Source organism: Anolis carolinensis, unplaced genomic scaffold, assembly GCF_035594765.1.
Source record: "Anolis carolinensis isolate JA03-04 unplaced genomic scaffold, rAnoCar3.1.pri scaffold_9, whole genome shotgun sequence".
In the NCBI taxonomy this organism is placed as follows: domain Eukaryota; kingdom Metazoa; phylum Chordata; class Lepidosauria; order Squamata; family Dactyloidae; genus Anolis; species Anolis carolinensis.
The window spans coordinates 22727774-22751968 of NW_026943820.1; the positions used below are offsets into that span (position 1 = coordinate 22727774).

Genomic DNA, 24195 nt, shown 5'->3' on the forward strand with positions numbered 1-24195 from the left:
GTGTTCTTATATCCTAGGATCTGGTCCTAGATTATCTACTTATCCCAGATAATATGGCAATGTAGATTCATATAATCCAGTTAAAAGCAGATAACCTGGGATCAGATCCTGGGATATAAGGACAGTGCAGAAGGGTCCTTGGTTTCTAAATCTCTAAGCATTCTTGGTACTGGAAACAATATCTTTTTCCCCAGGACAATATGTGTTGGAAATCTGTGTTGGAACACTCTGTACCTTCTCTGGAACATCTATTCTTATCTTCAGAAATCTTTTGCTAAAAATAAGCATTGTGGTTAATTTATGAGATCTAAATGAGAGAACTGATGAACACATATGAAAAGTCAAAGCAAATTAGGAGACAAAGCTCTATCTACTAATTGATGGTCACTTGCTTTATTTATTTTCTGACACGTTTCAGCTGCTAACAAGTTGGCCCTCTTCAGCGGCTACACTAAAAAATACTAATATAGTTACATCTAAGATTATAATAATACACATTTGTACTACAGATATTATTTTTAATGCTCTATTTAGTAGGGCACATTGTGTTCCTCCACTCTTCTGTGCCACTATCCCACGTGGATCAGTTGCAAGTTATGATTTTGTGAATACATGATGTTTGTTTGGTGATGGTTGTCATGCAAAGTATGCCATCAACTTTGTGAGAGGATTCATTTGTTTTTTGTTATACACAAAGGAGATCAGTCATAAACTCGCCTACAAAAAAAATCAACATTGAGAATGACAGCTCAGATGAGGGACACCGCATAGAGAACATGAGATCTCAACTCCCAACCCTACCCGCACTCTTTGTTTCTCAGATGTTTATAAACAAGTCTGGGGATGGAAAGCTGGGTAGAGGGAGTCATGATCAGTGAACATTTTCCTTCCATATGGCAGACATGTATTCTTTTATTACTATTTTTGTTTCAAGCTTATAAATACAATTTCTTGATGAAAACCTTGATTTTGGAGTTTGTCCAAAATGTACTGTCTAGAACTGCATGTTCTCAAAAGATGATCTCCAGAACCACCAGTAAACTGGGGGTGTTCTTGGATTAGCCCAAAAACACCACAAAGTAGGAGCAAGGGGAAACAGTTGTGAGCAAACTTTATAATTTGCATAGTGCTGTAAATCATGGGCGGACAAATAGCGAGCTTCTGGGACATACCTCACCTTTCATTATGACTTGAGATTTATTTATTTATTTATTTATTTATTTACAGTATTTATATTCCGCCCTTCTCACCCCGAAGGGGACTCAGGGCGGATCACATTATACACACATAAGGCAAACATTCAATGCCCATAAACACATCAAACAGAGACCGAGACAGACAGACGCAGAGGCAATTTAACCTTCTCCTGAGGGGATGTTCGATTCTGGCCACAGGGGGGAGCAGCTGCTTCATCATCCACTCTGACGGCACTTCCTCATTCCAGGTTGTAAATTAGTTAACCTTGCCTCCCCACTTTTTTTATAAGTGGTACCTTATTTCCTACTTGATAGATGCAACTATCTTTCGGGTTGCTAGGTCAGCAACGAGCAGGGGCTATTTTTAATTTTTAATTGACAGGTGCTCACCCCGCCACGGGCTGGCCTCAAAATCATGACCTCATGGTCAGAGTGATTTATTGCAGCTGCTCAACAGCCTGCACCACAGCCCAGCCACAAACAGGCATCAGGTTCACAATAATAGTAGGAATGCTCTAACATGTGCTCAACCAAGGAAAATTTGGAATTGATACTGCAACCAAAACAACACGTTCTTTCACACAAAGATCCATTCCCGGTTCTTCTCCAACAATTACTTCTCAGCAACCTAATTTAGGGGATATAGGGCAACACTTGGATTTTGGTCATTGTTAAATAATTGGGAGAGGGAAATTGCTCATCTATTTATTTATTTATTTATTTGTTTACATCATTTATATTCCGCCCTTCTCACCCCGAAGAAGACTCAGGGTGGATCACATTACACATATTAGGCAAACATTCAATGCCTTTTAAACACAGGACAAAGACAAACAAACATAGCTCCGAGCGGGCCTCGAACTTATGACCTCCTGGTCAGTGAGTCATTGCTCTCCCGTCTGTGCCACAGCCCCGGGCATCTACTGAAAATCTCCCAAAAGAACTCATTCTATCATCTGCTCACTCTTCACCAGAAGCATTCAGAACCCTCCACATCCATGATCGTCCATCTATATATATAAAAGGGTAATGAAATTTCAGCCTAGGACAAAACAAGAAACTACACATCCGAGAAACACTAAACTTGGCAGCACAACCCCTCATCCATGCCTCTACGTTCATACAACAAAAAGAAAAGAAAAATAAAGTCCTAATTAGAGGGAGAGGAATAATTGTTTTTATCCAATTGCTGCCAGTTAGAAGGCTAAGCTCCGTCAGGGGAAAACCTTTACCCTTTACCTTAACTACCACCAATTCCTCAATACTTTATTTCCCATTCCACCATACTTCGCCACAGCAACGCGTGGCCGGGCACAGCTAGTATTATATATGCAGGGGCTAACTTTAAGACAACAGTTGGCTCTTGGCCTCCCCTGAGGTTTAGTTCCAGGACTGCCACCATCACTCCATTGATACCCAAATTAGTGGATGTCCAAACACATTATATACAATGGCATAGTAAAATGAGATCACTTATATAAAATGGCAAAATCAAGGTTTGCTTTTGGAAAATTGTTTTCAATATTTTTAAGCTCTGGATAATTAACTCACTGGATACAGAGGGCTGACTGTATTCAATAAGTTCTTAACACAAGCAACATTTTTCTTCTTCAGTGAGCACACCACTCATTCATCTTCTTTTTATGATACATTATAAAACACATTTTGCTGTCACATTCAAATAGAATGAAAACATTATGTGGTTGTTAGCATCAGCTCACATTACAACAGGATTCAGTGTGAAAATACACAGACCTATTACAAATTTGAAAGAAGCATGGAAATTGTTTACAATTGGCGCAATCTATGCAAACTAGAACGGCTTTGGATCTCAAGTATAGTAGAGTCTCACTTATCCAAGCCTCGCTTATCCAAGTTTCTGGATTATCCAAGCCATTTTTGCAGTCAATGTTTTCAATATATCATGATATTTTGGTGCTAAATTCATAAATACAGTAATTACAACATAACATTACTGCGTATTGAACTACTTTTTCTATCAAATTTGTTGTATAACATGATGTTTTGGTGCTTAATTTGTAAAATCATAACCTAATTTAATGTTTAATAGGCTTTTCCTTAATCTCTCCTTATTATCCAAGATATTCGCTTATCCAAGCTTCTGCTGGCCCATTTAGCTTGGATAAGTGAGACTCTACTGTAAAAGGATAGTTCACTGGAGAAAGGGTTCCTATTCGACTCTAGTAAGGAAAACAATGAACAAGTGATCAACATGGTTAATGGATAATGTTAAGGCCATGCTTTCTCTCTTATTATGGATTCAAACTGAAGAAAAGAATACTGTCAAACACAGGACTGCCCTCTGACAGATCTATTGATAAAGAACCGACATTTCTATGGAAGGACACATGGCTATTCTAAGAACATTCTTGATCTTCAAAACTATATTTTGGTTTTCATCTGGGTAAAGGTGTGCTGTATGCATTTCATATAAGTTGTTACAAATCAGTAAATCATTTCACAGATAAGTGTTGAGCTCTGAAAACTATCTTGTCCTTTGTTCTTGTTTGGGTTTACAATCATTCCAATACATTTGGCAAAGAAATATCTAGCTCTCCAGATGTTGCTGGATCATCACAGCTGCCTTGCCAATATAGAAGGAGGATTGGAGAGGCAGTCCAACATGATCTGAAAGCATGTTCAAGCAATATACATCTGGGCTATGTACATTTTATACATATTTAGCAATAGACTAAGTAAGACTTCCATATATTTGAGCAGAGGCCGATGGCCATCTGGTAAAAATACTATAACTGCAGATACCTCTATTTAGGGTTTGGTATTTTAGACTAGATGATTTCATAAAATCCCATTCCAACATTAAAATTCTACAGTAGTGTAACCCAACTTTCTTCGACGGAGAAGCCATTTGCCCTCCAGATGTGCTGAATTGCAGCCTCCAATAACTCCAGCCAGAACTGAAGAATTTTGAACTGATAGTTTGCCATTTTAACCAGTTTAACTCTGTTTGCATATTACCATATCTATTTTTCAGATGCAGAAGATGTGAGTGAAGTTTGCATAATGTATCCCAGGCCAAAAACCAACACAAGCAGCCCCCAAGTTACAAAAGGTTTGTTCTTAAGTTTAATTTGCAAGTTGGAACAGGTATGTGTGTGTGTGTGTGTGTGTGTATATATAGGCTGTGCCCGGCCACGCATTGCTGTGGCTAGGACTTAATTTTTCTTTTCTTTTTGTTGTATGAACATAGAGGCATGGATGAGAGGTTGTGCTGTCAATTTTCGAGGTTGTGGGGCATTTAGTTTAGTTGTTTTGTCCGGTGCCGTGATTCCTTTACCCTTTTATATATATAGATATATACACACACACCCCACAGCATACATCTGTATACACACACACACACATGTATGCTGTGGATCGCATAGGGAAGGGTTAACACCCCTGTGGCATTTGTTTTGCTGTCTGTGCCTCTGTTCAGAAGATTTCACCCCACTTTCTGTTACTGTAATTATTGGATTTTGAAAAAACTGGATATGGAAACAAGGATTGGTGAGAAACTCTCAGTGGAGACACCTTTTTCCCATGATAATAACTCTTCCAAGAGTGCATTTCCCTTCCAAGGGCTAGATTTATCTCACTGTCTGAACCCCGTTTTGAATTATGAGTCATTTGTAAGTCAAATGTTGGTAACTCAGCTACTGCCTGTACATGCACTTAAACCACATTATATATGAACACGATTTCACATATCAGGTGAAATTACATCATCCCGTCATCCACAGGACTGGATTTAAGGACAGGTGATCCAAACAAAGCCACCTATAGCACTGGCAAAAGTGGCACTGGTGTCCAAGAGAGTTATATCTGTTATGAACAATTTATTCACTTATGTATCCAGCATCAGAGATAAATACAAATAATTCATCTTCACCTGTGTGGTGTGCAGGTGTCATGGTTAACCTGTATGGTGAAATGCTCCTTTGAAATTCAGATTTTCTGCGCATGTTAATGATGATCAGGTCCACATGCTCAAATAAATAAATCACATATGCTGATCAGCATCCTAGACAATGTCACTGCACATGACAAGCGGCAGACACTATCCATGTCACCCATTGGCCACCACAATGACAAGAAGGAGAAAGAGAGATGGTGAGTGTCATTCCATGTCCTCAGGCGACCCAAGATCTGAACTGGCCCAAATGCTTACAGAGTCCCAATTTGCTCCAGATTCTTTGAGAGAATTCAGAGCAAGGCTGTGTGGACCTGAATCAACTCCACAGCACAGCTAGTCTTTTATAGAATCACTAGCTGTGCCCAGCCACGCGTTGCTGTGGCGAAGTATGGTGGTATGGGAAATAAAGTATTGAGGAATTGGTGGTAGTTAAGGTAAAGCGTAAACGTTTTCCCCTGACGTTAAGTCCAGTCGTGTCTGACTCTGGGGGTTGGTGCTCATCTCCATTTCTAAGCCGAAGAGCTGGCGTTGTCCATAGACTCCTCCAAGGTCATGTGGGATGACTGCATGGAGTGGTGTTACCTTCCCCTCCGGAGCAGTACCTATTGATGCACTCATATTTGCATGTTTTTGAACTTCTGGGTTGGCAGAAGCTGGGGCTAACAGTGGGGGCTCTCTCCGCTCCCCCAATTCAAACCTGCGGCCTTTCGGTCCAGAAGTTCAGCAGCTCAGCGCTTTAACACGCTGCATCATCAGGGGATATTATTTCCTAAAGGTTGTGAATATACAATATTTCTGATTTTTTTTTTGTCTGTTGGAAGCAAGTATGAATGCTGCAATTAGGAAAAATGATTAGGATGTAATGGCCCTGCAGCTTTAAAGCCTGGCTGTTTCCTCAAGTCAAGATAATCCAGTGCAAAGCAGATAATATAAGATTATAAATGGGTTATATAGCTGTGTGGAAGGGCCTTGAGTCTACACTTCCATATAATCCTCTAAACTGGCAGCAATTGGATAAAAGCACTTATTGCTTTCCCTCTAATTAGAACTTTATTTTTCTTTGCTTTTTGTTGTAGCAACCTAGAGGCGTGGATGATGGGTTGTGTTGTCAAATTTCAAGGTTGGGGGGCCTGTAGTTTTGTTGTTTTGTGGGTCGCCGTGATGCCATCACTCATCTATATATATAAAAGGGTAATGAAATTTTGGCCTAGGACAAAACAACAAAACTAAACACCCCACAACCTCGAAAATGGACAGCACAACCCCTCATCCATGCCTCTACGTTCATACAACAAAAAGAAAAGAAAAATAAACTCCTAATTGTTTTTATCCAATTACTGCCAGTTAGAAAGCCAAGCTCCGCCCACTTGGTCTCCTAGCAACCCACCCAGCCCAGGGGACAGGCAGAGTTAGGCCTCACTTAGGTTTCTTCTCCACTGCCTATAAAATACAGATTATCAGATTTTAACTGGATTATATGGCAGTGTAGACTCAAGGCCTTTCCGCACAACTATATAACCCTTTACCCTTTACCTTAACTACCACCAATTCCTCAATACTTTATTTCCCATACCACCGTACTTCGCCACAGCAACGCGTGGCCGGGCACAGCTAGTTTATATATATAGATAGGGCTCCCATAGCATATCAAGTCTAACCCTCTCCTCAGTGTAGGATCTCAAGCTAGAATATCTCTAGCAGACACTTTTTCAAGACATCCAGAAAAGACTCTGGGAGTTTTCCCTAATACATCACAGTGGTCTTCTTTGATTGATTGATTTATTTATTTCCAGTATTTATATTGTGTCCTTCTCACACATCTAATGCCTCCCCAAGCTGCACATTCCCGGATAACACATGATATTACCATGGTAGTTAAAATGGAATCATAGCAATATAATTGAAGTAGATTTAGGGCGGATCACAATGCACATACATATGTATACATGGCAAACATTCAATACCATTAGACATACATCATATAGACAGACACAGAGGCCATTTAACATTTTCCAGCTTCCGGCTTCATGAGGGTATGCTTGATTTCGGCCACAGTGGAGCTGTCACTTCACCGTTCACTTGTGACATCAAGTCTTAGATGGAGTACTTCCTCATTCTTCTGAATGCTGCTGGAAGTTTTTATGGTGTTGTAAATTAGTTAAATTAGCCTCCCACATAAAGCGGTACCTAAATTTTCTACTCGACAGATGCTGTCTTTCGAGCTTCATAGGTCAACAACGAGCTAGGCTAATGGTCGGGAGCTCAATCTGACCCAGACTGGCTTCAAACTCATGACCGCTCGGTCAATAGTGATTTATTGCAGCTGGCTACTAACCAGCTGCGCCACAGCCCGACCCTTCTTTGATCCAATTGAATAATCTGTTTTTCAGTATGTTTAACAAGTTGTTTTCAGAAATTTTAGGAGGAACCGAGACTGCTTCATACTATTATTTCTCAATACTGATATCATCTAGAAACATATATATCAACACTTTGTTTCTTCCAAGATCTGACAACCTGTCTCTGCCTGAAGATAGCAGTTGAAGAAGGTGGAGGAATATCCCAGCAATTGACATTTTCTCTTATCTGTTAAAGCCTACACAAAATTCTCATTTGACTTAATTTTGATCTGTACAATTTCCAACTTCATAAGACTGATTTTTTTTAAAAATCCTACAATTTTGTGCAAATGTTACACTTTTCTACTACTTGAGCTTTCAGCAGTCTACAGTACAGCTACTCAAATCAATGTCAGTGTATGTCAGTACAAAATGCTTACTGTGTGCCTTAAATGTCAGTGTATACCTGCCAAAAGATCATTTGGCAAGAAAAAGGAAAAAAATTCCCTTTCCCCACAGACAGAATCAGAAAAGCAGACAGTAACGTAATCAGCTGTTTTCTTATCCAAGAAATCTATATTGTGGCTGTGTCTAAACAGATCATGATTTCATTACAAGAATGAGGTTCCTGCTTACCAGCATTGTCCCAGTTTAATCCATAGGAAAAGGAACACAAATGAAGCCTACTATATAATATAATACTATATAATAATGGCACTCCATGCAGTCATGCCAGCCACATGACCTTGGAGGTGTCTACGGACAACGCCGGCTCTTCGGCTTAGAAATGGAGATGAGCACCAACCCCCAGAGTCGGTCACAACTGGAATTAATGTCAGGGGAAAACCTTTACCTTTACCTATATAATACTGCAAAATAAGGTAGCCTTCATACCAGTTAAAGCAGAGTAGTCTGCTTTGAAATATAAGATGGGTATATTGATCCTCCAAGAGACCTTAAAAACTACGCTCCACAATACCTATCCGTGCTAAAGAAATCATAACATTATTTGCCTACAACCCCATCTAAACTGCCTCATAGCACATTATGTGGCGTTTTGGATGGGGCTGTAAGCAAATAAGCAATAAGCATAACAATTGCATTAGCCTGGGTGTGACGGCGTGAGTGGCGCCATCTATATGTCGAACTGTAAGTTGCAAGACTTGAATTGTATCATGGCTGATTTTGCCTCTACCCTGTAAATGTAGTTGGATTGATTGGTTATTTATAGCTGTCAATCAATGTTGTTTGCACTAGTTATATTGCTCCTTCAGCTCAATTGTTTGACTCCACCCTTTCCTTGAGTGGGTCAGTGTTTCCTTTTTCATTCCACCATCAAGCTTTCTATCAGATGGACGTGAGAGAGAGACTTGGCTCTAAAAGCCCTTGATTAAGTTACCTCTTAGCATCAATTCTGAGGTTCTTACCCTTGAGACTTATGCTTCATATTCAGGCCAACCTGGACGACGTTGAGGAGTCTCAAGTCCTTCAGATCAGCTCTTTGGCACCAGAGGAAGACTCTGTGTCTTCAAACATAGCCATTTGGACTGAGGCTGAGGACTGCTCCGGCATTCACAGTCATTGAGAAAGAGGGACCTGGAAAAGCTTCTCAGCTGCAGAGTTCCTTGGACTTAAGACAGAGACTGTAATGTATATTTTCCTTTACCCCTTTGAAACTTCCAGCTTATTGCCTTAAAGGGATAACCTTTTAAAACAATAAAACCAGTTTTGAGTTATCTACAGTGTTTTGATCCTTGGGAGTTCCAGCTTCCCTAAAGGAGGGCAAGAAGCAATCCCCTGGGGAAAGATGTCACGTCCATGCCTCTTTCGCTAAGAGTTATAGCCCCAGGCGCGACGACACACTGAGGCATCCAAACAATGCACCAGGCTGATGTGTTTTAACCCAGAACAAACCTGTTCATCAAAATTTATTTTGTGTTTAAAAATATGTGCAAAAATCTGAATCTTCCAGGAAGATCTGGACCTTTGTGGGTATGGGGCCGTGGAAACTGCCTCCTGGGATTACTATCCACAATTCCAGGAGGAGTGGCCACCCTACCCTCTCTGCCCCCTGATTTTCCCCCAAATAGAAGAAAAGCCCTTTCTACCAAGGCACGAGGCTTGCCTTAGCTCTGTGGCACTGATAAATAATGTGTCAGAGCTCTGGAGAATTTACCAGAAAACCTACTTTATAAGATTATTATAGTAATATATAAAAGGTAAAGGCTTCATGTCTGACTCTGGGGGTTGGTGCTCATCTCCATTTCTAAGCTGAAGAGCCGGCGTTGTCCGCAGACACCTCCAAGGTCATGTGGGTGGCATGACTGCATGAAGAGCCATTAACTTCCTGCCAGAGCAGTACCTATTGTTCTACTCACATTGAGAATGTGTACTTGTGTAAAGTAGAATAATGATGTGAATAAGTCACGTGGGCAAAAGCTACAGATCTTTAGTTATTTTTTCCTACTTAGATTGCAAACAGTTTTCTTCTCTCTCCCCCTAATCATCTCTGTGGGCAAAAGCAACAAGCAAACAACCAAATAACGGTGTCCTCTCAGTTCTCTCTCAATTTCTCTCTCACATACATACACATAGACACATGAAAAAGTGAGATCAAAGGAGCCCTGCAGTCTATTGAAATACAATTGCTTCCAAATCACATTGCGATGCTCCATGCTTGAAAGAATGGGTCACTCAGTTTTCTTGCAGGGAAGCTACTGCTAATGAAAGGAACAATGAAAAGATTAGTGCTACCAACCATGTAGAAGCAACACCACTTTCAGTTTAATTGTGGCAAACCAAGCAAATAGGAAAGAAGGGCAACCGAGTGATGCGATGAAGCTGGGGGCAGGGGGAGCAGAAGAGGAGATATTTTACTCTATTTTATTATTAATAATAATACATTGATTATTTCACTCTGATCTTATTACAGTAGAGTCTCACTTATCCTAGCTTTGCTTATCCAAGCCTCTGGATTATCCAAGCCATTTTTGTAGTCAATGTTTTCAATATATCGTGATATTCTGGTGCTAAATTTGTAAATACAGTAATTACAACGTAACATCACTGCGTATTGAACTACTTTTTCTGACAAATTTGTTGTATAACATGATGTTTTGGTGCTTAATTTGTAAAATCATAACCTAATTTGATGTTTAATAGGCTTTTCCTTAATCCCTCCTTATTATCCAACAGATTTGCTTATCCAATGTTCTGCCGGCCCGTTTATGTTGGATAAGTGAGACTCTACTGTATAATGCTTGGCAAAATGGAAAGAAACAAGAACAAAAGACTATGTGCATGGCCTTCCTCAAGAAAGCCAGGTCTCGTAATCTGTATGACCTGATCAGAGCTGGATTAATAACAGTGTCTCATTCATAAGATTGTCATAAATCAAAACCAATTACAGCCAGTCCCCGAGTTACAAACATCTGACTTACAAACAACATAGTTACAAGCAGCAGGAAGTGAGAGAAATCTACCCCTCGGAGGGGAAATTCACTCCTGAAAGAGTTATTATCATGTGGAAAAGGTGTTTCCACTGAAGTTTTCTCTCCAATCCTTGTTTCTACAAGCCGATTTTTTTCAAAATCCAGTTCTCACAGGGACAGAAGATGACGTGAAATCTTCTGAACAGGGGCACAGACAGCAAAACAAACACTACAGGGGTGTTGTTCAGTCTTCCCTACGCGATTCAAAGCTAATATACAGTATAGGTATATTTTTGGCTGGAGATACACTTCAAATGTACCTGTTCCAGCTTACAATCAAATTCAACTTTAGAACAAACCCAGGTAAAGGTAAAGGTTTCCCCTGACATTAAGTCCAGTCGTGACCGACTCTGGGGGTTGGTGCTCATCTCCATTTCTAAGCCAAAGAGCCGGTGTTGTCCGTAGACACCTCCAAGGTCATGTGGCCGGCATGACGGCATGGAGCGCCGTTACCTTCCCGCCAGAGCGGTACCTATTGATCTACTCACATTTGCATGTTTCAAACTGCTAGGTTGGCAGGAGCTGGGGCTAACAGCTGGCACTCATTCCGCTCCCAGGATTTGAACTTGGCACCTTTTGGTCCGCAAGTTCAGCAGCTCAGCACTTTAACACACTGTGCCATCAGGGGCCCCCAGAACAAACCTACAAAACCTATATAATTTGTAACCTAGGGACTGCCTGTATATGGCAAGTAATGGCACTGTTAGGGTGGATCAGTGATAGACCCGTTCCATTTGGTTATGGACTCATTGATGGCTGATAGCTTCCATGTCAGTGGAATGCTTAACTCTCCAGGTTTTAGACTGAAGTTCAAAGGAGCTATCCAAAGTTCTGAACACAAAGCAAATACTAATGAATACCTTTAGCAATTTTCATCTTGCTGTGAGAAACTCTTAGAAACCATGCAGTTTTCAAAGCCTGTTTGCAACTTGGTACAGTACAGTCTCACTTATCCAAGCTTCGCTTATCCAAGCTTCTAGATTGGGAGCTCACCCCGTCTCGCAGATTCAAACTAGCAACCTTCAGGTCAGCAACCCAACCTTCAGGTTAGCAGACCAGCTGGCACAACACAAGCATTTAACCCATTGCGCCACTCGCTCTAGTGATAAATCAGAAAACAAATGATTTCGGAAGCAAAGGCTACAAACACCGTGTGATGGGTGCTAATGCCACGGGATGAAACATCACGGTAATATGATTTCCCCCAGCCCCATCGCCACCCCCGATGGGATGAGGACCTTAAATGAACACTGCTAGAATAATAACTACATGAAGAGTAGGAAAAACAAAATTTACGAAATGGCAACCCTATAGCAAATCACCTTCCTTTATCTAACCCACTTGAAGCCACACACTCAACTTGCCTGATCTCATTTTATTCCATCCATAAGGAACAGAACCTTCTTCTTTTCCCTATAAATATAAATGGGAATCGCATTATCCTCCAAATGTTGTTGGACTACAGCTCCCAGCATTCCTGGCTATGCTGACTATGGCTGCTGCTGCATGCAGTCCAACATAACCTGGATGGCTATGTGATTCTCACCAATGCTATAAATCAGATTCCAGATCCCACATATGTGGGATATGTGCTTGCAGAGCCAAAGGGCTGAGCTGAAGATACACAACCATGCCAAATCCAATCAGGGCACATAACAAAATGTAGACACCCACACCCCAGGAAGCTGAGTGCCTGACATCACAAAGCAATCACTGTGAATAACAACTGAGATTCATGTTGTAAATATGGTTCATGTAAGTAAATCTATATATATAAAAGGGTAATGAATTAGCCCGGGGCTGTGGCGCAGATGGGAGAGCAAGCCAGTGCAATTGACTGCAATGAATCACTGACCAGGAGGTCATAAGTTCGAGGCCCGCTCGGAGCTATGTTGTTTGTCTTTGTCCTATGTTAAAAGGCATTGAATGTTTGCCTATATGTGTAATGTGATCCGCCCTGAGTCCCCTTCGGGGTGAGAAGGGCGGAATATAAATGCTGTAAATAAATAAATAAATAAATAATGAAATTTTGGCCTAGGACAAAACAACAAAACTTCACATCCCAGAAACACTAAACTTGGCAGCACAATCCGTCATCCATGCCTCTATGTTCATACAACAAAAAGAAAACAAAAATAAAGTCCTAATTAGAGGGAGAGGAAGAACTGTTTTTATCCAATTGCTGCCAGTTAGAAGGCTAAGCTCCACCCACTTGTTCTCCTAGCAACCCAATCAGCCCAGGGGACAGGCAGAGTTAGGCCTCACTTAGGCCTCTTCCACACTGCCTATAAAATACAGATTATCTGATTTTTACTGGATTATATGGCAGTGTAGACTCAAGGCCCTTCCACACAGCTATATAACCCATTTATAATGGACTTAACATCAGGGGAAAACCTTTACCCTTTACCTTAACTACCATCAATTCCTCAATACTTTTATTTCCCATACCACCATACTTCGCCACAGCAACGCGTGGCCGGGCACAGCTAGTATGCAATAAAGCAAAAGTAGGAACTGAGAGTATGCATATATTATGCATACTTATTCAGCAGGAATGAGGAACGTATGGCCCTTCAGATGTTGTTGGCCAGCAACTCAAATCAGACGTAGCCAAAGTAGCCTAAGGTGAGGGAAAAGTTGCCATCCAACACATTTCTTCTCCCTGATGCTGACACATAGGCAGAATCTGGAGCACTTCCAGCCAAGTACACACTTTTTGCATACATATGTTGTGCATACTGGCTGCACAAAAGACATTAACATCTGCTCTCAATGTATTTTCATTAAGCCTGCCTCTTCGATACCAAATTGAAAATAGCTACTGGTTTAGCATGGAACAATATCTGGTAACCAAAGCTCTCTTATTGGAAAAGTTTTAGAGTAAGCATGTTGTAGGACCTTGATAATTACAGTATGTACAGTAGAGTCTCACTTATCCAACACTCGCTTATCCAACGTTCTGGATTATCCAACGCATTTTTGTAGTCAATGTTTTCAATATATCGTGATATTTTGGTGCTAAATTCATCTGTTATTTGAGTGATTATACTGCTCCTGTTTATGTGATTGTCTTAGTCAATTGTTATGTGGGGTTTTTTTTTTGTATTTTTATAGTGTTTTATAGTGTTTTCGGTGTTTTATTGTACAATGTTTTATGCTGATTTTATATTGGAAACTGCCCTGAGTCCCTTTTGGGAGAGAGGGCGGTATACAAATAAACTTTTACTTACTTACTAAATTCGTAAATACAGTAATTACAACATAACATGACTGCGTATTGAACTACTTTTTCTGTCAAATTTGTTGTATAACATGGTGTTTTGGTGTTTCATTTGTAAAATCATAACCTAATTTGATGTTTAATAGGCTTTTCCTTAATCTCTCCTTATTATCCAAGATATTCGCTTATCCAACGTTCTGGATTATCCAAGCAATTTTTGTAGTCAATGTTTTCAATATATCATATTTTGGTGCTAAATTCGTAAATACAGTAATTACAACATAACATGACTGCGTATTGAACTACTTTTTCTGTCAAATTTGTTGTATAACATGGTGTTTTGGTGTTTAATTTGTAAAATCATAACCTAATTTGATGTTTAATAGGCTTTTTCTTAATCCCTCCTTATTATCCAACATTTTCGCTTATCCAACGTTCTGCCAGCCCGTTTATGTTGGATAAGTGAGACTCTACTGTACTTGTATACGTGGGCCTTATGTATAAGCTAAGGGCAGGTCTGCAAGCCAAAATTATGGATTTTGATATGACCTGTCGATAAGACAAACATGCCTTCAACTTATACATAAGGTCGACTTGTACGTTATTATATACAGTATGCACAGTATTTAAAATAATCTGCTGAACTGTGATTATATAATTCAGGCCTAGTACAGAAATGGATGACAGAAATACCTAATAAACAAGGGCCCGCACAACTCTAATGGGGTTTTAACAGGGGCATGTGGCACGTTTACTCCAAAACCAAATCAAATGTATGGAGGCTAGATTATACGTAAAGAGACAGTACATACTTACCAAGCCTATGCATGTAGATAGGGCAACCGAAGAAGAGCTATAGTTCCTTATAAATCCTTGATAGAAACACTGTTCGATTTCATGTTCTTTAGAATCTATAATTCCATCTTTCCCAAACACCTGAACCATCAAATTGTTACTAAAAAAGACAGAGGGTTCAAGCTCCAAGTGTAGCTCCTGTCCAAATGCTGAAAATCTGTAGTGCAAGGAATTCCTTGAGCTTGGAGCAGTCCTCTTTTTCCTAGTGCTGTGCAAAACATTGTGCGAAATGTATGATCCGCTGGAGTCCACCTCGACGGGGGTGACAAAGATGTAATCTGGAAGGAGAAAGTGTTGAGTTAGCCATACACTGTCATTATTCAAGGGGGGCTGTTTGTTTGTTTACCTAAAAAGGATAAATCTCTGTGAGGCATGCAATTTTTTTTTTTTTTAAATCAGGTTTACGGTAGAACATGGCCACAAACACCCTTTGTGGAATGGAATTTGGAACCGGTGGTCCATGTTGATACAGCCATGCATGCAGAAATATTCCCGAAGCAATTTCAGCAGGTAAATCATTAGGGTCATTGTGATGAAGTACGAATTTTGGTTTACAGATGTTATGTTTAATTGTGTGTTTATGTTTTAAAAGGGTGAGTATTACAGTTATTGCATCTCAGCACTCAGAGGCTGGTTGCCATGAAGAAGTAGGCGGAGCAAACTGCCGTTTAGTTGAAGAAGTGCAGAGTTTTAAAAAGTCAGTCAGTCTGTGCTCTGATGAGGCACAGGGAAGATTGATTCCAGGTTGATGGGATCGAGGAGACTCAATTGTCTCCTCGATCCCATCAACTGCAAAAGGCCACCCTACTGGGATCATCCGAAAATACATCACACAGTCCTAAACACTTGGGAAGTGTTCGACTTGTGATTTTGTTATACGAAATCCAGCATATAGATCTCGTTTGCTGTGTCATACTGCGTCTTTGTGTCAATAATAATAATAATTTTATTTTTGTATCCCACCACCATCTCCCCAAAAGGACTCGGGGTGGCTTACAAGCGGTACCAAGCCCAGCAAACAGCAGAGTTTACCAACTAAAAACACAATTAAAACATAAAGTATGTCCTCTGCATTGGCTGGTTTAGGCTTTCTATGTTTTATCATTCACCCTGAGTCACTAGGGTTCATCTACACAGCAGAGTCAATGCAGTTTGGCACTATTAACTGCCATAGCTCATTGCTATAAAATCATGGGAACTGAAGTTTGATGAAGTACCAAATATTCTTGAACAGACAAGACAAAAGGCCTTGTAAAACTCCAGGTCCTTATTAACACTCCTAGCAAGCACATCAAACTTCCATCTTTCTGAGCTACAAAGCATTCACAGCTGTACCTTCAGCAGCAATGAAACAAAACGTCTTTAAGGTGGTTCAGAATTCTTCTTTATCACCTTATGTGCAGAGCTGCATAAAAAGCATTGCATAAGACGGCTGGGCTGAGCTATCATTCCGCTGGGGAAATGTGCTTTCAATACATTAATAAATGCATAAATAAATAAATGCATTTTCAGTTCCCGTTGAAATTGAGGGGGTTGCATTTACATTGTAAAATTAATACAGTGCGATACCACGTAGGGACCCCTGGTGGCACCGTGCGTTAAAGCGCTGAGCTGCTGAACTTGCGGACCAAAAGGTCCCAGGTTCAAATCCAGGGAGCGGAATGAGCGCCCGCTGTTAGCCCCAGCTCCTGCCAACCTAGCAGTTCGAAAACATGCCAATGTGAGTAGATCAATAGGTACCGCTCCGGCGGGAAGGTAACGGCACTCCATGCAGTCATGCCAGTGGCCATATGACCTTGGAGGTGTCTACGGACAACGCCGGCTCTTCGGCTTAGAAATGGAGATGAGCACCAATCCCCAGAGTCGGTCACGACTGGACTTAACATGACTGCATGACTGCATGGAGCGCCGTTACCTTCCCGCTGGAGTGGTACCTATTGATCTACTCACATTGGCATGTTTTCGAACTGCTAGGTTGGCAGGAGCTGGGGCTAACAGCGGGTGCTCATTCCGCTCCTGGGATTTGAACCTGGGACCTTTCGGTCTGCAAGTTCAGCACACTGCGCCACCACCAGGGGCCCCACAACACTCCTGACAGGAGACAATCAGGACCAGCTGACATCTCCCCAACTAAGGATTCCCCCAGGCAAGAAGCAGCCAGGCTTTGAAGATGCAAGACTATTCGGTGCTAATAAACGCTGGCCAGTTGCAACACTTACACTTGCCTCAGGCAGACAAGAGTTCTTTCTCCCACCGATATATAAACCCCACTTAGATAGTTTTCCAACAGATGTCACGACCTCTGAGGATGCCTGCCATAGATGTGGGCGAAACGTCAGGAGAGAATACTTCTGGAACATGGCCATACAGCCGGGAATACATACAACAACCCTGTTGCCTTGGACAACACAGAGACAAGTGTGTCATGCCTAAGGATGGAAAGGGAAGGTACGAACCGTGGCTGGAGCCTGCGAGGCTGCTGCTGTCCCCGGGGAGCGCCGCCGCCGCCAAAGACGCGCAACAGAAGCAGCACAGTTGCAAACCCTGCAAAGAAAGGGAAGAGACGGAAGGAGAACGGGGCCGGCGAGCCCCGGAGGAGGCGAAGGGAGGCGGTGGGGGGCGCTTCCTGCCTACCTTGGCCAGCATCGAGGAGCCGCCGATAAGCGCCGCGGACCAAGCCCACGGGAGGAAGAAGGAGAGCAGGCGAGGCATGGGGCCCTTTCTCCGGGGGACATCGGGCTCGGAGGAGGCTTCACCTGCCCCGGCAGACGCCTCCCCCTCCTCCGCCTCCTTCGCCTCCTTCTCCTTCTCCAGCCACGTGCGGAGGCAGCTCCCAGCCCCGCCGCATCTTTACGGAGCTGGGGCTGAGCCGGCTTGGCACCCCGCGACGGCACCGCCCACCCCGGGCACCGGGGCAAGGCGGCCCATCCGGACTCAGAGAGAGGGAGGGGACTGAGGGGGAGCAGGGGGAGGGGGCTGCTGCTCCCTCCTCCACTTCTTCCTCCTCCTCCTTCCTTCTTCCTCCTCTCCTTCTTTCCCTTCCTCTCCTCCTCCTCCTCTTCCACCTGTTTTTCCTCCTCCTCCTTCTTCCTCTTCTTCTTCCACCTCTTTCCCTTCCTCTCCTCTTTTTCCTCCTGTTTTCCTCCTCTTTCCCTTCCTCTCTTCTTCCTCCTCCTCCTCCTCCTTCCTTTTCTTCTTCCTCCTCTCCCTCTTTCCCTTCCTCTCTTCTTCCTCCTCCTCCTCGTCCTTCCTTTTCTTCTTCCTCCTCTCCCTCTTTCCCTTCCTCTCTTCTTTCTCCTCCTCCTTCCTTTTCTTCTTCCTCCTCTCCCTCTTTCCCTTCCTTTTCTTCTTCCTCCTCTCCCTCTTTCCCTTCCTTTTCTTCTTCCTCCTCTCCCTCTTTCCCTTCCTCTTCTTCTTCCACCTCTTTCCCTTCCTCTCCTATTTTTCCTCCTGTTTTCCTCCTCTCCCTCTTTCCCTTCCTCTCTTCTTCCTCCTCCTCCTTCCTTTTCTTCTTCCTCCTCTCCCTCTTTCCCTTCCTCTCTTCTTCCTCCTCCTCCTTCCTTTTCTTCTTCCTCCTCTCCCTCTTTCCCTTCCTCTCTTCTTCCTCCTCCTCCTTCCTTTTCTTCTTCCTCCTCTCCCTCTTTCCCTTCCTCTCTTCTTCCTCCTCCTCCTTCCTTTTCTTCTTCCTCCTCTCCCTCTTTCCCTTCCTCTCTTCTTCCTCCTCCTCCTTCCTTTTCTTCTTCCTCCTCTCCCTCTTTCCCTTCCTCTCTTCTTCCTCCTCCTCCTTCCTTTTCTTCTTCCTCCTCTCCCTCTTTCCCTTCCTCTCTTCTTCCTCCTCCTCCTTCCTTTTCTTCTTCCTCCTCTCCCTCTTTCCCTTCCTCTCTTCTTCCTCCTCCTCCTTCCTTTTCTTCTTCCTCCTCTCCCTCTTTCCCTTCCTCTCTTCTTCCTCCTCCTCCTTCCTTTTCTTCTTCCTCCTCTCCCTCTTTCCCTTCCTCTCTTCTTTCTCCTCCTCCTTCCTTTTCTTCTTCCTCCTCTCCCTCTTTCCCTTCCTCTCTTCTTCCTCCTCCTCCTTCCTTTTCTTCTTCCTCCTCTCCCTCTTTCCCTTCCTCTCTTCTTTCTCCTCCTCCTTCCTTTTCTTCTTCCTCCTCTCCCTCTTTCCCTTCCTCTCTTCTTCCTCCTCCTCCTCCTTCCTTTTCTTCTTCCTCCTCTCCCTCTTTCCCTTCCTTTTCTTCTTCCTCCTCTCCCTCTTTCCCTTCCTCTCTTCTTCCTCCTCCTCCTTCCTTTTCTTCTTCCTCCTCTCCCTCTTTCCCTTCCTCTCTTCTTCCTCCTCCTCCTTCCTTTTCTTCTTCCTGCCGGAACGGTACCTATTGATCTACTCACATTGGCATGTTTTCGAACTGCTAGGTTGGCAGGAGCTGGGGCTAACAGCGAGCGCTCATTCCGCTCCCGGGATTTGAACCTAGTTCAGCAGCTCAGCGCTTTAACACACTGTGCCACCAGGGCATATCAACTAATAAAACAAAATAGCACAATAATGTAAACCTTAGTTTGCTTCCCACATGCCAAATTCATATTCACCTCAGCAGGGCTGACAAGCATGCAAAACCAATAAGCTGTCCCTCAAAATGCCCATGTATTTACTTTGGCATCTTGGTGAGAACAATTTTTTCACTGTCCAACACATTGGCAATCATGGAGTATATCTAAGCAAATAACTGGGAAGTACTCAGTTATGTGACAAAGACGTCCGCATTGTCTGACACCGATTCATGTCGGCCAAAGCTGTGATTCTTGCCAGCCCATTTTTATCAATCAGAGCAGTTCAGGACAATTGCCATGAGGAATAACTTTACTTTTAGGCTGAGTGAGGCAGAAGCCTCAGGAAGCAGATGGCAAGAGGGCAAGTAAGGAACAAAGCAACCCCGGTGGTGAAGTGTGTTAAAGCGCTGAGCTGCTGAACTTGCAGACCGAAAGGTCCCAGGTTCAAACCCCGGGAGCGGCGGGAGCGACCGCTGTTAGCTCCAGCTTCTCCCAACCTAGCAGTTCGAAAACATGCAAATGTGAGTAGATCAATTCCAGTGGGAAGGTAACGGTGCTCCATGCAGTCATGCCGGCCACGTGACCTTGGAGGTGTCTGTGGACTTATCTTTTCTGGCAGGCCTACCCAGTCAACTTTCAATCATGAGTTTTGATTTCCATTCTGTTGCCATTATATGGAAATACTGTAGCTGTGTATAAGTTTTGACATACAGCCGCTTTGCGTCTCCTGCGGGAGAGAAAAAAAGTGTATAAATGCATATAATTATGAAATTATTGAAACTGGCGTATAGCTGTCCAAATTTGTAGGATTAAGGGATGGTTTTTTCAAAAGCGGTCTCACCACGACTTCTTTCAAGGCTGTGGGGACCTTGCCTTGATTTAATGAGGAATTGACAAGTTCCCTTATCCAGGACATAGTCCCCTTGGCCTGCTTTACCAGCCAGGATGGGCAAGGGTCCAATTTGTAGGTGGCGGCCCTCACTTCTCCTCAGATTTTGTCAGCATTCGTGAGCAAAACCAACTGAAACAAATCCATTAAAACCGGACAAGACAGCGCACTGGCTACATCCACCGGAGCTACCAAAAGAGTGGTGTCCAAATCATCTCAAATCTGGCTGATCTTATTTGCGAAATGGCAAGCAAAGTCCTTGCATTGATCTTCAGTGTGGGGTAGGTTGACTTTTGAGTTCATTATTATTATTAGCAGAGGACTCTTACAAGTAAAACAAGCAGTCAAAGAAGAAGAACATGCCCTGGCAGAATATATAAAGCAAAGTGAAGAACCTGCTTTGATTGAAGTCAAATATCAGAAACTCCTCAAAGCACAGCAGACAAAAAACCAGTACAAGAAAACCGCACTACAAACTAGAGCTGACAGCTGGCACAACAAAACATTGCATGGAATGTTCCTTGACAAAATTGAAGGAAAAGCTGATAAGGAGAAGACCTGGCTATGGCTCATGAATGGGACCCTGAAGAAGGAGACAGAAGGCCTGATCCTTGCAGCCCAGGAGCAAGCCATCAGAACAAATGCAGTTAAGGCCAAGATTGAAAAATCAGCTGATGACCCAAAATGACAGACTACAAACAGAGGCACAACTATGTGGCCCAAATGCTCACAGAAAACCTACTTCTGCTTTGCTAAGGTGACACATATTCATTCAGGTACTTCATAATTAAGTCTGATTTTGTTTATGGCTAATTGATTCATTTCCTGACATAAGTCATGGCCCCTCTCAGGCCACACTGACAATCATGTTTAAAAATAACTCAAATTTAGCGGACATAGAAACAGTCAAACAAAAAAAACATATGCAGCTTGATATGGTATGGTTCCTCCATTAATTTATATTATTTATGAGCCAGAAAATCTCCTAGAATAAAATTCCAACCATCTCCCCAGTCTCTGTATAAAATTCTACGTTCTGCAGAAGCCCCAAAACTTAGAAGTGGAGCTGTTTCCCCCAAAGAGCTCTAAACCTCCCCATTTCTGGGACTGAGACCAAACAACGTCTGGCAAACTTTCAGAAAGGAAGAGAAAATCTGCACAGATATATTCACCATATTTCACCATATTTACTGTGCATTATTGTCATTATTGTTGAATTAATTGCACATAGCTCTCACCATAGAGTATTTACTGTGTGTGTGTTTTTAAAATTTGTTTTTATTAATTTATCAATCCAAATGTACAAGCTCACATTTTCCTCATTCTACAATATCTCAAACACATCACGTTGCATACAATCCGACAGCAAAAAAAATCAAGAGCATATTTGCCATCAGTCTTTTAACTTTTCCATTACAACTTCACTATACATCTCTCCACTACACACCCTTCATCTACCTATACATGTTTTATTATCAATATTATTATTATTAATTTATAATTCAACATGCATAAGTATACATTCTTTCCTCATTTTACAGTATCCCAGACATATCACATTGTATGCAATCCAACAATAAAGAAACATCAGAATCAAAACATCTTTATGCATACATTTCTTATCAGTTTTAGGCTTTTCCATTACAACTTTACTACATATCTCTCTACTACACCCTTTTATCTACTTATTCATATTTTATTTTTTTATTATTATTATTATTATTATTATTATTATTATTATTATTATTATTATTATTATATTATGACACAGCAAACAAGATAGATATGCTGGATTTCGTTTCACAAAATCACAAGTCGAACACTTCCCAAGTGTCTAGGACTGTGTGATGTATTTCGGATGATGCGTGCAGATCCCAGTCGGGTGGCCTTTTGCAGTATACAGATCGTGATTTTGTCAATGTCTATTGTTTCCAAATGCTGGCTGAGATCTTTTGGCATGGCACCCAACGTGCCGATCACCACTGGGACCACCTGCACTAGTTTCTGCCATAGTCTTTGAAGTTCAATCTTGAGGTCCTGAGAGCGGCTGAGTTTTCCAGTTGTTTTTTATCAATGTGACTGTCACCTGGGATGGCGACATCAATGATCCAAACCTTTTTCTTTTCCACAACTGTGATGTCTGGTGTGTTGTGTTTGTCAGTCTGGATTTGGAAGTCCCACAGTATCTTTGCGTGCTCATTTTCCAATACTTTTGCAGGTTTGTGATCCCACCAGTTCTTTGCTGCTGGGAGGTGGTACTTGAGGCCACATAAGTTCCAATGAATCATTTGGGCCACATAGTTGTGTCTCTGTTTGTAGTCTGTCTGTGCGATTTTCTTACAGCAGCTGAGGATATGATCAATGGTTTTGTCGGTTTCCTTGCACAGTCTGCATTTTGGGTCATCAGTTGATTTTTCGATCTTGGACTTGATTGCCTTTGTCCTGATGTCTTGCTCCTGGGCTGCAAGGATCAGGCCTTCTGTCTCCTTCTTCAGGGTCCCATTTGTGAGCCATAGCCAGGTCTTCTCCTTATCAGCTTTTCCTTCAGTTTTGTCAAGGAACTTTCCATGAAATGTTTTGTTGTGCCAGCTGTCAGCTCTAGTTTGTAGTGCGGTTTTCTTGTACTGGTTTTTTGTCTGCTGTGCTTTGAGGAGTTTCTGATTTTTGACTTCAATCAAAGCAGGTTCTTCACTTTGCTTTAAGGTCTTCTCCTTATCAGCTTTTCCTTCAATTTTGTCAAGGTACTTTCCATGCAGTGTCTTGTTGTGCCAGCTGTCAGCTCTAGTTTGTTATTATTATTATTTAGTTTAGATTATTATTATTATTATATTTATTATATAATAATTATATAATTATTATTATATAATAATAATTATTATATTATTATTAGATACCACTCAGTGGACCATCCTGGATCAATGCGCAGGGGATAGCCCTGACAGGGACAGTGCATCACCACAGTCACACTTATGTAATCATGCAAATGCTCCATCCCCAATCATAGACCAGGAGCAACAGGAACATCCTTGGGAGAGTAATGGGCTCTCGGATGTATCTCAAGGGATTGTCATTGATGAATGCACTGGGGATGTTGAGGAGGAGGACAACACTTTACACCTACATGATTCACTTCAACAGGAACACTCTTCAGGGGACATACACACTGTCTTGCACAAAAGGGACCCTGTCAATCCTCAAAGGAAACAGGTCTTGGTAGTAGGTGACTCCCTCCTTAGAGGAACGGAAGCCATCATTTCCAGACCGGATGGGATGGCTCGAGAAACATGCTGCCTCCCGGGGGCAAAAATACACCATATCACTCAGAGGCTCAGCAGGCTCCTAAAGCCCCATCACCCTCCCCACCTTATGTTGATTCATGTAGGTACCAATGACACCGCTAGGCATACTTTTCAAAAGATCACAAATGATTTTCGAGCTCTGGGAACAAAGCTAAAACTGTATAATGTACATGTGATCTTTTCATCCCTCCTCCCCGTTGTAGGACATGGCTCTACAAGGGCCGGAAAAATAGTACAGGTCAATAACTGGCTCAGAAAATGGTGTCAAGAGGAGCATTTTGGCTTCCTTGACCATGGTCTACTCTTCCAAGAGGATGGACTACTGGCAAGCGATGGGGTGCATCTCACACAAGTAGGAAAACATCTTTTTGCACACAGACTCACAAACCTCATCAGGCGCACTTTAAACTAAATCCACTGGGGGAGG

At 42.2% G+C, this 24195-nt stretch overlaps 1 protein-coding gene across 4 annotated transcripts in view; it reads right to left on the minus strand.

Annotated features, from left to right (window-relative positions):
- Positions 1–17887, minus strand: part of adamts18 (ADAM metallopeptidase with thrombospondin type 1 motif 18) — a 111706-nt gene extending 93819 nt beyond the window's left edge. For 3 of the 4 annotated variants that reach the window (XR_010000535.1, XM_062961583.1, XM_062961582.1), the window contains exons 1-3: positions 17676–17887; positions 17498–17585; positions 15003–15319 (exon numbers count right to left, since the gene is read on the minus strand). Coding sequence is in view for 3 of the 4 variants with exons in the window: in XM_062961583.1 (XP_062817653.1) it covers positions 15003–15319; positions 17498–17585; positions 17676–17753 (483 nt within the window). In the remaining variant the exon portion in view is untranslated. Of the gene's footprint in view, positions 1–15002; positions 15320–17497; positions 17586–17675 lie in introns of those variants that run through there. The other variant, XM_062961584.1, reaches the window with a different exon arrangement.
- Between the last annotated feature and the right edge of the window lie 6308 nt (positions 17888–24195).